Below are 18,622 nucleotides of genomic sequence, written 5' to 3'. Positions count from 1 at the left end.
AAAATATGATGTTCTTAGAATGCCTTAATGTTTGTACGAGCAGGTAGTTGGAATCCCAGCAACCTGATCTGTCTGGACTTACAAAAAATTTCTTTTTAACTCAACCACAATTTCTCTCTGTCCTATTACAAGTCCCCTTTAGAAGTGTGAAGGGCACATGTAAACATATATGCTATAATCCATTTAAAAAATTCCACTTATGGATTATATTTCTAGACTTTATTCAATAAACCACAACCTGTACAATTCCTTATATTTAGATGGCACTCTTCAGTTTGCAATGCCATGCCTGTATATCAAGTCATCTGATTCTTACAAAACTTCTTCCAAATGAGGAAATCCAGTCTCAGATTGTGAGAAAACTTGACAAACTGACCCAATTAGTAAGTGGAAAATCTAGGACTCAAGTTCATTTCTTCCGGCTCCCAAGCCAGCATTCTTCACCAGGCGAGTTTCAGCACATCCCATCTTAACACCACCACATTAGACTCCCAGAATCAAACTCCATGGACTCAGATTGCTTCAATATTCTGAAAAGCTAGTGGAAAATCTACCTAAATGGTGGGGTGTTGGGGAAAAAAGAAAATTTACAAGAATTAGTTGAATGTCAGTATTAGAGTAGACTAAGCTCCTGGCTCAAGGCCCAAAGACCACTTGCACTGAGAAATTCTTTCATCCCATCATGATTTAATTTGTACATTTTGATCAATATTTTGTCTCATGTATATGAGAAAAGCAATACCTAAGGCAGGTCTTTTAACTGCCAGCCTATTCATTTTCATTCATTTGTTCTCTCTCTTTTCTAAAGGTCAGAGTTCATCAAAGAATGTGGTATCCATGATCAGTCTGAAATTATTAAAAACCTCAGAGATATGCTACAGTGATCTCTGAACTGAAAAGCTCCCACTTGTTCTCCAGGAACAAAGAAACGATGAGTCAATTGATGCTGTGTACAGCTTCGATTGTTTTTTTGGAGAACAATTTGTTATTATCTGTCTTAGGTAGCTGTCATCTGCCTGGGGATTTGATAAATAGAGTATGTAAAAGTGTGGGCATCAGTGAATTAGCCAGTGATTCAGAGCTATTGAAAGGTCACATCTCATTTTTTTCATGCCTACCTGAAAATCTCCAGTGTTAATAGTTCATGATCCACCAAACTGTGTTGTAACCCTTAAAACAAATTACATTTTTAATCAGTAATTTAATACTAAATTCATTCAATAATAAATATATTCAAAACCTAGTTTTCTTAAAATTTTAAGTTCTTTGCAAAACTTATTATATTACAAATCTGGCAAAGTTTAAAAATAATTTTCAGGAGCTTTTAATTGACTAATTCCAATTAACAAAACAATGGAATTAGATATGTTAGGTATTTTAACCTGCATTTACAAATTTAACATATTTGGTGACCTTACACATGACACTTTCACTCAGATCCTAGGAGCCATCACCAAAGCAAGGAAACCTGGGAAATAGTCTCTACTTTGGTGACTGTGTATTCAACTCCTCAAGAGTCAATTTTTAAAAAGTAAAAAGGGAAGAATGAGCACTAAGGGAAAATCAGCAGTCTTCTGCCACTGGTGAGTTAGGCTAATAGCTGATCCTCACTACCTTATTTTTCCCAGCAGTTCTTTGAGACCTCTCCTGTAATTACTGCAGGTGCTTCAAGCACCTGTACACTCAGGTGTTGCCCTGGCCTCAGTACACATTTGCTAACTGATTGCATCTTGCTGGATGAATTATTATGTAGAGATTGGAACCCTGTGAAAGTACTGCTAAGAGATTCTATTCCATCAGATATATCCACTCTATATAATGAACTATGTGCAGTCATTTTCTTTAGAGGTATCTCTGTATAGGATCTTGGATATCAAGGAGTTTCAAACTTGTCATTCTGTGATCCCCTGTGTTCAGAACCTTGGTTTGTGGGAGCTAAGAAGAAGAAAATTCAAAAATCAATGTGAGGAGCACCTGGGTGGCTTAGTCAGTTAAGCATCTGACTCTTGATTTCCCCTCAGGTCATGATCTCAGGATCCTGAGATCAAGCCTCTATATGTGTGTTGAGCTTCCCACTCAGTGGGGAGTCTGGTTGAGATTCTTTCCCTCTGCCACTCCTCACCCCCACCCCCACCACAGGCATGTTCTCTCTCTCTTATTCTCTCTCTTAACTAAATAAATCTGAAGGAGGTGGAGAAGGAGAAGGAGAAGAAGAAAGAAGAAAGAAGAAGAAGAAGAAGAAGAAGAAGAAGAAGAAGAAGAAGAAGAAGAGAAGAAGAAGAAGAAGAAGAAGAAGAAGAAGAAGAAGAAGAAGAAGAAGAAGAAGAAAGAAGAAAGAAGAAGAAGAAAAGAAGGAGGAGGAAAAGGAGGAGGAGAAGGGGAAGGAGAAGAAGGAGGAAGAGGAGGAGAACGGGAAAAAGAAAATCAATATGAGGTCAGAATTCATCACTTAAATAATAAAACAAGGGTCTGTATTAAAACATTTCTGATGAAGTCTATTTCTGCCTACTAGATGCAGGCTATGGAAGAAATGTTTACATAGACCATAACTGAGCTAGGTTTGCAGCTATATACATTTAACAACAATCACATTTGAACCAAAACAGCATATTTTCTTAAAGATCTTTTATATTTTCTAGAAGATTACATTTCCAAATACCATTTAGCTTGAGGAATTCTTTTCCTCATAATCTTTGCTTGGTATTTGAAAAGTTATTTCTATTTGATAGCTCATAAATCTTTAGTCTTTCCTATACCAATAACCTGAGCTCAAATGTGGAAAGGAAAGGAAGGATGATTGAGAAAAGCAAGAAGGAATAATATGAAGGTAAAAAAAAAAAATAGAACACAGTTTCCTCTTTTTTATTATAAATAAGTATTTTCAAAATACAGAACATTTCATACTCCTCTCCATTATCCCTATAAATTCCAGAATCTATTTACTATATGAAAAATTATTATATTTTAAAAGCCCATCAGCATCAACATAGGTATTTAATATTAGATTATCTCAGAGGTTTTGCTATTATTTTAGAATTTTAAATGTCATAATAAAAAATGTCAAAAAATGTCAACTTTCTCTATTTAAAAACCACTATTTCTACATGGAGCTAGAGATAGGGAGCCATTACTTTTTTTATGTCTTAGTTTTCTTTTTGAAGAGTTGGGCATGAGCATTCAGATTTGCATTTCCTGAGCCCCTTTAACTTGCTTTCAGGAGTTTGAGAGCTAGTCAGTGTTGAGAATGACATGGATTTGGCTCTTACCCTCAGTGGGACTCAGGAGGTCTAGAAATTGTTCATGGTATTGTCCGTATGGACATACTTCAGTTTTTTTGAGTAGAGTCTCCAAAAGTTTTCACTAGATTCTCAAAGGTATCTGTGACCCCAAATAAGTTTAAAACTGTGGCCTCCATTCCTTCTCTGAATTCTTGTGTGCATCTCCATACCTTTTAAGAAGTGATACATTTTTCTTTACCTGTTGGAGGTGTGGTGGAGACTGGAAGAAAGACTATGATAGGAGGATTGGCTATGGTCAGAAAGGGGTGTAGTGCTCAAAGCAGTAACAGCCATCCCATCTCAGAAGTACTTGCCAGTCTTATCCAGCCTGGGCTTCTCTGTGACATTTCTCCACCCAGCATTTCAGGTTCTCCATTTGTAAAGTGTACATTTGGAGCAGGAAAACACTACCTAGCCCTTTTCAAGACCCATGATTTGATTTGATTTGATTTTACTTGATTATTTGTTAAAGCTGACACATATGGGGCACCAGGATGGCCCAGGCGGTTAAGTCCTTGACTCTTGGTTTTGGCTCAGGTCCTGATCTCAGGGTCCTTGGATCAAGCCCTGCATCAGCCTCCATTCTCAGGAGGGAGTCTGCTTGAGGATTATCTCTCTCCCTCTGCCCTTCTTCCCATCTCTAAAATGAATAAGCAAATCTTTTTTTTTAAATTATGATTTTAAGTTGACACAAATCTTACATTACTTTCAGGTATATAGCATAGTGATTCAACAAGTCTGTATGTTATGCTGTGCTTACAAATGTAGCTCCCATCTGTTACCATACAACACTATTACAGTCCCTGTGACTTAGTCATTCAATAACTGGAAGCCTGTATCTCCCACTCCCCTTCAGCCATTTTGCCGATCCCTCCACCCCCTCTGGCAGCCATTAGTTAATTCTCTGTATTTAAACTGTATTGTAGGAATCCCTGGGTGGCTCAGAGGTTTAACGTCAGCCTTCTGCCCAGGGCGTGATCCTGGAGTCCCAGGATGTGATCCTGGAGTCCCAGGATCGAGTCCCACATTGGGCTCCCTGCATGGAGCCCACTTCTCTCTCTGCCTATGTCTCTGCCTCTCTCTCTCTGTGTCTCTCATGAATAAATAAATAAAATATTTTAATAATAATAATAATAATAAATAATAATAAACAAACAAACTGTATTTTAGATGGTGACTTACACACAGGAGTACACTAAATCTGTTTCCTGAGGGAAGAAGCCATCTTTCCTCTTTTAGGGTCCCCTAAAAGTGCTCTTCACATCTAGTTAAATATCTCATAAAAGTTAGTTAAGTATAAGATTTAGATATATATTATACTGTGTGTTTATCAGGTCATTTGGGATTTTTATAAAATCCTGTTTCTCCAGTTTATAAAAAACACAATTTCCCTTGGGTTTCAAGTACTGCAAAGTAACAAATTCAATTAAATCTAGCAGCAAATTTCCCTATAGATAACAAAAAGCACATTTATACTAGGGAATTCTTTTTTACCTAACAGAAGAATTAACTGTATATGTGCTAGAACTCCCTGCCTTCAATTCTTCTACAAACCTAGAGGTGTGGACATGTCCGCAAATAGAATAATCACAGAAAATGGCCAGCCTTAAATCTGTTGAGATTTAAATCAAGAAATATTTATATTTTATTATTGGTTACAGTTGATGTGTAACATGATACATCTACCTAATGTTACATATTTAATTGACTTTTATTCTTGTAGCTTTTCTAAGAGTGAAAAGACTCAAACTAAATTAAATCTTCTAATCCTGAGTAATTGATAAGAAACACAGAAGTAGAAGGATATTAAAAGGAAAGGAAATATATATATTCCAAGTGCTTTATCTTATGTTATCAAAATGATTTGCTGAGCACCTAAGGCAGGCTCTGTGCCAGGCCGAAGAAGCACAACAAGGAATAAGATCATACCCTCAAACACTGGGGATGCAAATACCTAAAAATGTCAAATTCATAAAAGCAGAGAGTAGAATGACCATTGCCAGGAGCTGAGGGATCAGGGGAAAAGGGAAGAGGTTGGTCAAATGGTACAGACTTTTGTTTTAAAATGAGTAAGTTCTGGGGAATCTAACGTGCACATGGTGGCCACCGGTAACAATATGTTTCTGCACGTGTAAGTTACTATGAGAGTAGAGCTTTAATGTTCTCATTACAACAATACCAACAAAATGATAATTAGGTGAGATGAGGGAATGTATTAACTAACTTTATTGTGGTAAACATTTTGCAATGTATTTGTGTACCGAGACATCACATTGCACACCTTAAATTTAAATATGTTATATGTCAATTATATCTCTGTAAAGCTGGAGACAAAAATAAGACTTATTCAACTCACATTCAACCTCAATGTGTTAGTTAATTCTGTCCTGAATAACTTGTATTTACCATCAACTCTGGCCCACTGGGCAAACACACACACACACCATGAAATTCATGTACTCATAACTTTGCCTTCTAAATATTTTGTGGCCATGGGGATTCCTGGGTGGCTCAGCGGTTCAGCACCTGCCTTTGGCCCAGGGTGTGATCCTGGAGTCCCAGGATTGAGTCCCCCATCAGGCTTCCTGCATGGAGCCTGCTTCTCCCTCTGCTTGTGTCTCTGTCTCTCTCTGTCTCTGTCTCTCTCTCTCTATCATGAATAAATAAATAAAATCTTTAAAATAAATAAATAAATATTTTGTGGCCTGTCATTTAATTTCATGGCGAACTGCTAATGAGAACTACCTCCACTCCCCACCCCACCCATTCACCCCACTCCTACCATCCCCCTCCTGAAAATTGTCTCAGAAACCCTCTTGAATTCGTAGGACAGCCAAGGAAGATTTCTGCTCTCAGGCAACAGAAAGAGGAGACATTTTATTTTATTTTATTTTTAGGAGACGTTTTAAATGTTTAATGGGTTAAGATTTTAGGAAGAAGAGATTAAAAAATTGTTTTAAAATGCATATGCACTTGTATACCTATTTAAAATTAAAGCGGGCCAGCGCGTGAGCGATCTGGGAGGCTTGGACTCCACTAAGGGGAGAGGGAGATCCGCCTGCAGAGGTGAGGCCACTAAGCGAGGTCACCGACCTAAGAGGAGCTTGGCCCAAGGCCCGCCTCTAGCAGTGTCTGCGTCAGACTAGATCCCGGCTTCTGGGTCCGTGATCTCGCCTGGCCGCAGCGCCATGCGTGTAACGTTGGCCTCCTGAGGGGGCGTCTTCAGCTCACCGCTCCCTCCTCCTCGGGACTTTCTCAGGTACCTGCCCATCAGCCCCTGAGGCACAAACCTGGAGGATCTGGTTCTTCTCATCTAGCCAGGACCTTCCCTACACTAGTGTGGGCGTTCAGGACAACCAAGCAATGTGAAGCTATGGTTTTCACAGGCCCCTTGAGATATAGCACTGAAGATTGGCAATTAGAAAACAGAAGTAAAGGCACAACACACTATGGCCTCCTAGCCTCAGGCAGAGGGGCCAGAGGGTGTGACTTCAGGATGACTGATATAGCTCCATGAGGGTGGATACCATCTCTCATCATTTCAACCAAGGAAAGAAATCAGTGGTAGTCTGAAAGTGGCTGCTTATGTAAAAACTGCATTCCATGCCAGGCCTGAAATGTTCCAAAGCTCACTTCTATGAGTAAATTGCAACGAAGATTTCTACAAAAAAAGACACAAGCAAAAGAAGAAGGAAAAAAGTTTAAAGCTTGTCCTGGAGCACTGCTGTGATAATCCAGTAGCGTGGCATGTTAATCCACGGCCTTCAAAATCCTAGAAGACTAGCTCTAATCTCCTACTCTACAGAGAGAAGAGAGAGAGAGAGAGAGAGAAAGAGGAAGCGGCAGAGACACAGGCCAGAGGGAGAAGCAGGCTCCACGCAGGGAGCCCGACGCAGGACTCGATCTCTGGACTCCAGGATCACGCCCCGGGACGAAGGCAGGCACCAAACCGCTGAGCCACCCAGGAATCCCCCCCCCCATTCCGTTTATATACACATTTTTTTCAGGGGAGTCAGAAATAAGGCAAAACAGATAGCCATCTGCCCATCATCTGCCTAGTGGCCATTTCCAGTCAACCAAAATGCCTTCTGGTTGCTTTATGTTCCCTGATAAAAGATGCCTAAACCTGAATTTATCTCCCTCCAACTGGCTGTCCTTCCCAACTGCTGCATTTCCACCTGCTCATCCGGGACAGAAATTTCTGAGAGTTATAGTTGATTTTTCTCTTTTCTGGATGCACCCTGCCCACTACTCCCCTCAGCAGTTACGCAGTCTTGTTGCTTCTTCCTCTGTGATGCTTTCAGGATTTTCTTTCTACTCCTATCACAGCCATTCTGTTCTGGCCCCTTGTCACTTTACTCCCAGCTTTTGCTAGACCATTCTTTCTGGTTTCCCTGGATCAAGCTTTCCTCTTTAGATCTCTCTACATAGGGAATAGAAAACAATCCTCTTGTTTTAGTGATACATATGTCTTTCTGGAAAACTTTCAATGGCTCTCTATATCTCAGCATAACTTTCAAACCCTTCTAGCTGATAGTCAAGGGTATTCATAACCGTATCTTTCACTGCTTCCTAAGCTAATGCTTTTTTTTCCAGATTTTATTTATTTATTCATGACAGACACACAGAGAGAAAGGCGGAGACACAGGCAGAGGGAGAAGCAGGCTCCATGGAGGGAGCCGATGTGGGACTCAATCCCGAGTCTCCAGGATCACACCTTGGGCTGAACGCAGCGTTAAATAAATCGCTGAGCCACTGGGGCTGCCCTCCTAAGCTAATTCTTTTTTTTTTTTTTTCTAAGCTAATTCTTAATTCCTGATCATTCTCGCAGCTGTGCCTTTGCTTAGACTATACTCCCTATTCTTGCTGTATTTAACAAATCATAGCCACTCTAAATCTCAGCTGAAGTTTTAGCTTATCCATGCAACTTTCTCTGACCCCTACACTCCATTGATTACAGATTCTGGTGACTTACAGAACCTATAGTCTGTACTTAATTATAGGTCACCTGTCTTTCTATGCCTATTTCCTTTCTTCCCACCTATTATTTCATATTCTAAAGACAATGCCATACTTGCATGGCTGCCACAGTACTGAGTCCTGGGCGGGGCATAAAATGGGTGCTGTATATAGAAAACCAAGGGACAAAGATGAGTTCTAAACATAGCTGAGGAATCAAATAATAGCTAACACTCACATATATGTGAGGCACTGAAAACGTGTTTTATATGTATTAACTCACCAAATCTCACAATAATCCCACAAGGTAGTAACTATTACCCCATTTTATAGATAAGGAAATTGAATCAAAAGCTAATAAGTGACAGAACTCAATTCAAACCCAGGCAGTCTAATTCCGGAATCTCTACTCTTAACCACTTTTTTGTATATCACCAAGGAGATGGAAAGAGGGACATGTTGCTATAAAGATGGGAGAGTAGAGGTTAAGCGATTAAATCATGGGGCTAAAAAAACTGGATAAAGAATAAGGACAATTACAAGTAAACGAGTGCAAACGTGGGAACCACAGCAAACAGGAAAATGAAGATAAGGACAGTTGTCAAAGAAAAGGTAAAAAGAGAGAGTCAGTCAACATGGTTGGGGAGATGACGAAGGCCCAGGAAGACCTCAAAGAAAGGCTGCTGTGTCAAGCAGGAGGCAGGGAACAAATGAGAAAAGGCAATTCTTACAAGATGGTGAAGGTGTTGTCCGTGTTGGGCTCTGGCACAGGCACTCTGCGGAGCCTCTGCTTTGGGCTGAAACCAGTACACGATAGCGTCTCATCTTTGCAGGTACAGAGCTCACATATGTTGACGTTTGTGGTAACATTCTGTTCTGGCTGCTCAGTGAAAGTTGTATATGCCTTTTCTGGGAAGTATTTTGCAAAATGCACCACTGAGTGCTGAGTCGTTGGGGGGAGAACCGACTCAGATGACTCTGGTTGGTGACTTACAGTAATTTCCAAGTCCATAGGTGGAACAGTGACTTCAGTCAGGTTTGGCTGTTGACTCTGAACACGCTCTGGATGTGCAAGTGTCACCTCAAGGTCCGCTGGAGAAGGAGCTGTAGTCTTCTTCGTGGTTGCAGAATGTTTAGCCTCTGTAATAGGTTCTGGAGTAATGGTAAGCCCCAAGCCCCCATGATGAAATGTGATGCTGGGTGATTCTGGATGCTGGCCTTCACCCTTACTTGGAGTTGGACTCATCACTTCCTGATGAAATGGATATTGAACTTTAACCTCCTTAGGTGGCTCTGGAGGCTGAGTTGGGGTCTCTTGCATGGCTGGAGAAGGTTCAACTTCCATATTGGATCCTGCAGTTACAGTAATTTCCAGGTCCATAGGTGGAACAGTGACTTCAGTCAGGTTTGGATGTTGCCTCTGAATCTGCTCGAGATGCGCAAGCGTCATCTCAAGGTCCTTTGGAGGGGGAGTTGTAGTCTTGGTGGTTGTAGAACGTTCAACCTGGGTAGTAGGTTCTGAAGTTATGGTAAGTCCCATGTCCACAGGATGAACTGTGACACTGGGTAAAGTTGGATACGGAGCCTGATCCTGACCTAGGGTTGGAACTGTCCCCTCCTGATGGAATGGATATTGAACTACAACCTCCTTAGGTGGCTCTGGAGGCTGAGTTGGGGTCTCTTGCATGGTTGGAGAAGGTTTGGTCTCTGTAGTAGGTTCTGGAGTTATGGTAAGCCCCAAGTCCAAAGGTTTAACTGTGACTTTATTTAAGGTTGAATGCTGAACCTGAACCTGCTCTGATGGTGGAAATGTCACCTCAAGGTCCTTTGGAGGAGCTGTAGTCTGATGCAGAGTTGTGGACTGTTCAACCTCTGTAGTGGGTTTTGGACTTATGGTAAGCTCTAGGGCCAAAGGTTGTGTTGTCACATTTGGTGACCACAGGTGCTGAGCTTGATCCTGAGCTGACGTTGGAACTGCTGCCTCTTGATATATGGAAGGTTGAGCTACAAGTTCCTTAGGCAGCTCTAGAGGCATGGCTGGAGAAGGTTCAATCTCTGTAGTGGATGCTGGAGTTATGGTAAGTTCCAGGTCCAAAGGTTGAACTGTGACCTTAGTCAAGTTTGGACGGCGAGACAGAACCTGCTCGAGATGTGCAAATGTCACCTCCACGTCTTTTGGAGGAGCTATAGTCTTTTTCAGGGCTGTAGAATGTTCAACTTCTGTAGTGGGTTCTGGACTTACAGTAAGCTCCAGGTCCAAAGGTTGAACTGTTACACTGGGTGATGATGGATGCTGAATTTGATCCCAACCTGGTGTTGGAATGGTCTCCTCCTGATATACTGGAGATTGAGCTACAGTAACCTCCTTAGGTGGCTCTGGAAGCTGGCTTGGAGTCTCCTGCATAGGTTGAGGAAGTTCAATCTCCTTAGTGAATTCTGAAGTTATGGTAAGCCCCAGGTCCAAAGGCTGAACTGTGACTTCAGTCAAGATTGGATGCTGAGCTTGAACCTGCTCTTGATGTGCAAATGTCACTTCCAGGTCCTTTGGAGGAGCAGTAGTTTTACTCACGGTTGTAGAATGTTCAACTTTTGTGGTGGGTTCTGGAGTTAGGGTAAGCTCCAAGTCCAAAGGCTGAACCGTTACATTGGGTAACAATAGATGCCGAGCTTGATCCTGACCTGGAGTTGGAACTGTCACCTCCCGATACATGGGAGGCTGCATTACAAACTCGTCAGGTGGCTCTAAAGGAGGACCTGGAGTCTCTTGCATGGTTGAAGTTTCAACCTCTGTAATGGGTTCTGGTGTTATGGTAAGCTCCAGATCTAAAGGTTGAACTGTGACTTCAGACAAATTTGGACTCTGAGCCTCAACATGTTCTGGATGTGGAAGTGTCACCTCTGGATCCTCTGGAGGAGCTAGAGTCTGCTGCAGGGTTGTAGAAGGCTCTGGAGGTACAGTAAACTCCAGGTCAACAGGTTTAGCAGTGACACTGGGCAAGCTTGAACGCTGAGCTTGATCTTGTCCTTGAGGTGGAACTGTCATCTCGTTATGGACTGGAAGTTGTGGTTCAACCTCCTTAGATGGCTCTGGAGGCTGAGCTGGAGAAGGTTCTGACTCTTGATGGGGCTCTGGGGACTGAGTTGAAGCCTGCTGCAGAATTGGAAATGACTCTAGCTACTCAGGGAGCTCTGAAGGCTGAGTCTGTGCCACCTGTTGGGCTGGAGAAAGTTCTACCTCCTTAAGGGGCTCTAGAGGTAGAGATGGAGCTTCTTGCAGGACTGGAGAGGATTCCAGCTGAGAAGGGGTCTTTTGAGAGACTGGAAGAGGTTCCACTTTGTCAGCAAGTTCTAAAGACTGGGCTGGGGATTCCTGTTGTGTGGCAGAAGGCTCTACCTCCTGTCGGGGCTCAGGAGATATAGCTGGGACCTGCTGGGGAACAGGAGGCTGAGCTGGAACCTCTGGTTGGGTTGGAGGCTTGACGTCTTCAGTGGGCCCTGGAGAATGAGCTGAGACTGTGTACTCATTTGAAGATGGTTCAATCTCCTTATGGGGCTCTGATGGCTCAGCTGGGGCCTCCTGTTGGGCTGAAGTAGGTTCCATCTCCTTAGGAGGGTCTGGAGTCTTTACTATGAGTTCTTGTTGGCCTGGAGGAAATTCATCTTCAAGGGTCTCTGGAGACTGGAAAAGAAGCTTGGACTGGGCTGGAGAAAATTCAACCTGCTCAGGGGGAACTGGAGCTTAAGCAGAGGCCTCCTGCTGCCCTGGAGAATGTTCAAACTTAGTGGGCACTGGAGTTATGAAAACCTCCAGATCTACAGGTTTTGCTGTGATATTGGGCAACATTGGATGCTGAGCTTCACCAGGACCTAGACGTGAGGATGTCACCTCATGATGTACTGGAGGCTGAGCTACAATATCTGTAGAGGACTCTGGAGGCTGAGCCTGGTGCTCAGGCTGGACTGGAGAAGGTTCTACACCTACGACAGGCATCTGAGGCAGAGATGAGCTCCACTGCTGGCTTGGAGAAAGTTCAGTTTCCTCAGGAAGATCTCCAGTCTGTGTTGGTACTCCCTGCTGATCTGGATAAGGTTCAACATTTTCAGCAGGGGCTGGATGTTATTCTGGAAACTCCTGCTGGATTGGAGAAGGTTCCAACTGTTCCGGGGACATGGCAGACTGAGCTGAGGCCTCTTGTTGGGGTAGAGAAGTTTCAACTTCATTAGTGGACTCTGGAGTTATAATAAGTGCCAGATCCACAGGTTTAACAGTGACTTTGGGGAAGAATAAAAGCTCAGCTTGACTCTGACTTAGAGGAGAAACTGTTACCACATGATGCTCTGGAGAGTGAGCTGGGACCTCCTGCTGGGTTGGAGAAGGTTCAACCTCACCAGAAGGTTCTGGATACTGAGCTGTGGCTTCTTGTTGAGTGGCAGAAGGGTTAACTTCCTCATAGGTCTGTAGATGCTGACTTGGGGCTTCCTGATGGGTTGCAGAAGGTTTAACCTCCCCTAGGGGATTTGGATGTTGAACTGTGGCCTCTGACTGGGCTGGAACAGGTTCAGTGCCCTCAAGGGACTCTGCATACTTAGCTGGGGTCTCTGTTTGGGTTGGAGAAGGCTCACCCTCCTCTGGGGTCTGAGGGTGCTGAGTTGGGGACTCCTCCTGGGTTAGAGGAGGTTTGATCCCCTCGGAGGACTGTGGGTGCTGAGGGGGGCTTCTTGTTGGATTGGAAAAGGTGCAACCTCCTCTGAGGTCTGTGGATGCTGACCCTGGCTTTCCTCCTGGGTTAAAGATTCACTCTTCACATGAATCTGTGGAAATTGAGTGGGAGCCTCTTCCTGAGCTGGAGATGGTTCTCCCTCCTCAGAGGCCTGTGGATACTGGGTTGGGGCCTCCTGCTGGGTTGAAGAAGGTTTAGCTTTCTCAGGAGTCTGTGCATGATGATCCTGGCTCTCCTCCTGTATTGAGGAAGGTTCACCCTCCTCAGGGATTTGTGGAAGCTCAGCAGGGGCCTCCTGCTGGGGTGGAGAAGGTTCCTTCTCTTCCTGAGTCCCTGGAAGTTGAGCCAGGGCCTCCTCCTGGGTTGAAGGTGATTCACCCTCCTCAGGAGCCTGTGAATCCTGAGCCAGGGTGTCCTGCTGGGTTGTGGAAGGTTTAACCTCTCCAGGGGTCTGAACAGGGGTCTCCTGCTGTGTTGGAGGTTTCTCCTGTGTGGGAGATTCTGGGGACTCAGTTGGAGTCTCCTGTTGAAATGGCAAATGTTCATTCTCCTCAGGGGACTGTGGAGGCAGAGTTGGGGCTTCATGCTGGGTTGCAAGAGGTTCCACATTAAGGGGCACAGAGGGCTGAGTGACAGACTCACGTTGAACTGGCAAAGGTCCCACCTCTGTAGTGGGTTCTGGTGTTACAGTAACCTGCACGCCTGCAGGTTTAACAGTGATATTGGGCAGGTTTAACTGTTGAACCTGATGGTGACCTGGAGGTGCAACTTTCACCTCATGATGCTCTAGAGGTTGAGCTGGGTGCTCCTGCTGGGTTGGAATAGGTTCCACCTCCCCCAAAGACAGCTCTGGTGGCTGAGCTGGTTGTTCTTGCAGGATTGCAGATGATTCTATCTCCCCTGGAGATTGACCTGGGGTCTCCTGCTGGGTTGAAGATTCTGCCTCATTAGGGAGTTCTGCAGGCCCAGCTGGGGCCTCCTGTGTGACTAGAGTAGGCCCAGTCTCCTCGGGGAGCTCTACAGGCTGAGCTGGGGCCTCCTGTGTGACTAGAGTAGGCCCAGACCCCTCGGGGAGCTCTACAGGATGAGCTAAGGCCACCTGTGCAACTGGAGTAGGTCCAGCCTCCTCGGGGAGCTCTACAAGCTGAGCTGGGGTCTCCTGTGGGACTGGAGTAGGCCCAGCCTCCTCGGGTTGATCTGGGGCCTCCTGTGGGCCTGGAGAAGGCTCAGCCTTCTTGGGGTGCTGTGGAGGCTGAGTCACAGTTACAGTAAGTGCCAAATCTACAGGTTTAACAGTGACATTGTGTAATTTTGGCCGCTGAGCTTCATTCTGACTCAGAGATGGCACATTTACCTCCTGAGGTGGTACCTCCTCCTCTGGTGGCTGAGCTGGGGCCTCCTGAGGGGTCCAAGGTTCTACTTCCTCAGGTGCCTCTGTAGGTTGAGCTGAGGCTTCCTGTTGGACTTCAGGGGTACTTGAAGGTTCAGCTGGGGCCTCCTGTGGGCTTACAGAATTTCCAGCTTCCTTAAGGATCTCTGGAGGCTGAGATAGAGCGTCCTGAAGAAGTGGAGGTGTTTCTGTCTCTTCAGGGGACTCTGGATGCTTGGCCTGGGCCTCCACCCCAGGCACAAAAGGTTCAGGTTCCTCTACAGTGGACTGGAGAGGTCCTGCAGGGGTCTCCTGCAGGAGTGAAGAAATTTCAAGCTCCTCAGGGAGCTCTGGGGGTTGATCTGGTCCCCCTGGGAAATCCATTGGTCGGTTTTCCTCAGGGTATATGATATCCATACCAGAATCTGAATAATCGTCCTGCAGTTGTTCTAGGAGCTCTTTATTTGCAAATTGGTTTGGAGTTCCAATAACAACTTTGGCAAGCCTTCGATGCTGAACTAGATCTTTGTCCAGGTTTGGGGATGAAACAAAAAACTTTCTTTGGTTTAAACTCTGACTATCCAGAGGTGGAGCAAGTATTTCCAACGACTGGTGATCTTCTGGCTCATCTCCAGTTTTCATCTCACTTTTGAGTGGAGGAGGTAGAACTATGGCCTGATTCTCATCACCCAACGCTGGAACCACTTGTAAGAGCCTTTCGTGCAGGGTTGGCTTGTCATTCAGATACTGATCTGTCTCTGGGGGCAGCTCACCATTTGAATCCGTGTCCAGGAATGGAACCAAAGTCTCAGTCAACTGCTTAGGCGGGGCCGACATCTGGGCTGGAGCAGAGGACCTCAAGTTATTAAAGCCCCCCCCGGCTCTGCGGGGCGGGTAAGTGCCTGGAGCGATTCACGCAGGAGTTCAGAAGAGTGCGAAGACCAGGGTTCCGGGGATCTCCGAGGGCCGGAGGTCCGACGGGCCCACTCCGGAAGGGAGCTGCCTGGCCCAACAACCACAATGGTTGCCAGGTAAAGAGAAGTAATAAAACGCAGAAGCAAAGCCTGGACATGATACTCTGCGGAGCAGAGACCCAAGCCAGTGGGGCGCTCGGTCTCGCCAGAGAAACGGAAATGTTCAGGGAGCCCGGTGACGCCCCCATTGTTAGCAACTGCGCGCCCCTCCCCCGCCTACGTCCCACCCTTTATTTACGCCACCTTTGTGAGCTTGGCACAGCTGGGCTGCGGCTGGGCTCCGAAGCCCCTGGTTCAAGCCTCTTCCCCAGAATCCCCAGGCCAAGCCTCCCTTCCCCTGCAAAGGCCACCACTACCTCCCGCCGAGCTGCAGGGAAGGATTTGGGCTGCTGGAGTCTGCAAGGACGCAGACTCCAGCCGCTCTGAGGTGTGGGGTCGGGGTGTGGAGCAGTTTCCCGAGGAAGCAGAAGACCTGGCGTCCCGGGAGATTCAAAATGCTAGTCCAATTCCGGCGGATCGAACTTGTCCTCTTCAAAGCTTAAATCCGAGACACATTCCTCCTCCCCCTGGCTGTACTGCTTCTAAGAAAAGAGGCTGACCTGAAGAATAAGCACAGGGACAGTGGGGAGGGGAGCACACTTCACGGTTACTCTGAATGTTGCCATTTCCTCTAAGTTCTCAATACGCATGTCTGAGTTTTAATCCACTACTGTGTTAGGAGGAGGCTACCTACCCCTGAATCAGCGACGGCTCCAAACTCCTGTGGGAGGGGCTTGGGGGCATGGGGGGAGGGGAGAGGTGAGCAACTCGTTCTGGGAGTGAGAGTCTGAAACCAAGGGACTAGCCCTCCGTTTACCTTAGTATGGAAAACTTCCGCGTCCCACCTGCACTCAACACACCTGTCAATCTAGAACAAGTAACCTTGAGGTCTACCCTGTGTGCACGCATGGAGAAGGCACTTAAAATGTTGAGGTCAGCATGTTCAACTTTCTGGAAATACTGTAACTAGCGCCCCGTTTACTTCCTTCACTGTCCTTTCTATAATCTCTTTCATTTTAGTCCGTGTTTATGGGCTGGCACAAGCTCTGGAGAACGTAGGTTTTTGTTTTGCTTTGCTTTCAAGGGTTTATTTATTCAGAGAGACAGAGGCAGAGACACAGGCAGAGGGAGAAGCAGGCTCCATGCAGGGAGCCCGACGCGGAACTCGATCCGGGTCTCCAGGATCACACCCCGGGCTGCAGGCCGCACTAACCCGCTGCGCCGCCAGGGCTGTTGGAGAGAACGGATTTTATCCTATTCCCAGTGTCTAGCACATACTATGGTTTTTAAATGGAACTAATTCCATAACTGGTCTTATTTAGGAATGGATCTGTTGTTAGAGTCAGGTTTCTGAAATCTATAGCATCAATACTGAATCTCTTTCTCTCACATTTCACAGGAAGCTAGACTTCTTAAAGTGTAAACTTGGATAAGTCTGAAATTTCCTTGACTGGCTTGATTTAAATTGAATTAGAAGAATTCTTGCACAGACAAAACTTCAAATGCTTTTTCAGAAAGTAACCATCTTTTCATTCTCTACTCTCTTCCCTTCAAAACAAATGTTGCAACTTCAGAGTTAGTTAAATAATCAGAATTCTAGCCCCAAATTCAGTTCTTAATGACATGAAACACATTCTTTGCTCCTATTATTTATTTTTTTTAACATTCAATATATAGAACATTGGCATTTTATTTTAGAAATTACTTTGTCAACTTAATCCCTAATTCAGGGTTAGGGTTACAGAAAAGTTCTTCAACAAAATATTTCATACAAGATGTCTATGTGATACTGATATCTGGGTAATATACCTTATTTGAAAGACAATTAAAAAAATATTTTATTTATTCATGAGAGCCACACAGAGCCCTGAGGGGAGCCTGATGTGGGACTCCATCTCAGGACCCTGGGATCAGGCCCCAAACCCAAGGCAGATGCTCAACCACTGAGTCACTCAGGTGTCCCAATGCACATAAAGGTTTTCAAATGCTGTAGCATCATCTCACTTAAGGCCATAGTTACTCTGTTCCCAAGTCCCTGAGATTCTGTTTGAGGGGAGCGCTAAAAGGCTGTGTCCTCTTCTATGTCCACAACTATAGGAGCACTCTGATGCAATTGGCTCTCCAAATTTCAAATAAGGGGTCAGAGCCAAGGGCCAAGACTTCAAGAAAAGCCCCAGAAATTCCCTGCACTCAAAAGCAGTTTCAGAGTTTCACATTTCCCAAAAGATGACAGAGCTAACTATAGTCTTCCAAATCCTGTCAGTTGCTTTAAATTATGGTTATAGTATAGTATAGTAGTATAGCTGTGGAACCCTTGAGCTTTAATAACCAGGTGCTTGAATTAAATCATGTAGCTCCTCTTGGGTTCTGGCATCTGTAATCTCTTCACACGGTCTGTATTCCACAGCTATTTTACCACTTTCTGTAATAAAGTTAACGAGGATCAATTCAGAGTTTTTCTTGTTCTAAAATGTGCTGTACTGGGTGTTATGCTATATGTTGGCAAACTGAACTCCAATAAAAAAAATAAAAATGAGATTGCTGTATACAAAAAAAATAAAATAAAATAAAATTAAATTAAATTAGAGCAAATGTCACATTGCAATAAAAAGAAAATCTAAATGTCCACTAGGCGAATAGTTAAATAAATACTGATGCTTGCATGTGTTAAAATTCTATGTAGCTGTTAAACACTATTTAGGAAAACATTTAATGATGTAGGAAAAGATCATTATTTTTCAGTGCATGAAGCAAAAATCATAAAATAGGATATGCAGCATAATCACATTACTTTCTAAAGAATGTATATAAAAAACATTGAAATATAAACATCAAAATATTATGTGATGGGATTATGAATGATTTTTTATTTCCTGTGTTCTCTGTATTTTTCATATCTCAAGCATAAATAAATGTTGCTTATAAAGTAATTCTAAAGGTCAAAATTGTTTTTGAAGCAGAGGGAAAAAGTTTTTTATCTATAGCCTATTCAAATACCAATAATCAAAAAAATCATTGCTTTTGAATTTCACATTTGACTAAAAAAAAAAAATGGAGTGGATATTGATTGAGGTAGAAGAAGTGGAATTACCAAATAACTTTCCCTCTTTCTTTACGCAAAATCCATCACCCTGTAGAGAATTCTTTACTTATCCCCAGTAGGTCCCCTTTCTTTGTCATTCCCTATCTACAAGTAGAAAAGGGGTAGCAACCCCTACCCCCTCAAAGAACTCACTAACATTGTTAGCCCTGCCATCCCCAAGAGTCCAATTTCCAACTGTG

General features: G+C 44.2%; 1 protein-coding gene across 1 annotated transcript; it reads right to left on the bottom strand.

Annotated features, from left to right (window-relative positions):
• Nucleotides 1-6,185: 6,185 nt before the first annotated feature.
• LOC112674873 (leucine-rich repeat-containing protein 37A3-like) lies at nt 6,186-11,402 on the bottom strand. The gene is made up of 2 exons (XM_049093608.1): nt 8,969-11,402; nt 6,186-6,939 (listed from the first exon to the last, which is right to left on the bottom strand). Exons 1-2 carry the CDS (start codon nt 11,278-11,280, stop codon nt 6,837-6,839), a joined length of 2,415 nt encoding a protein of 804 aa, XP_048949565.1. The 5' UTR covers nt 11,281-11,402; the 3' UTR covers nt 6,186-6,836.
• Nucleotides 11,403-18,622: the final 7,220 nt, after the last annotated feature.

Source organism: Canis lupus, chromosome 14 (genome assembly GCF_003254725.2).
Source record: "Canis lupus dingo isolate Sandy chromosome 14, ASM325472v2, whole genome shotgun sequence".
Taxonomy (NCBI): domain Eukaryota; kingdom Metazoa; phylum Chordata; class Mammalia; order Carnivora; family Canidae; genus Canis; species Canis lupus.
Note: the sequence above shows the minus strand (reverse complement) of the source record. Positions and strands in the feature narration are given on the sequence as shown.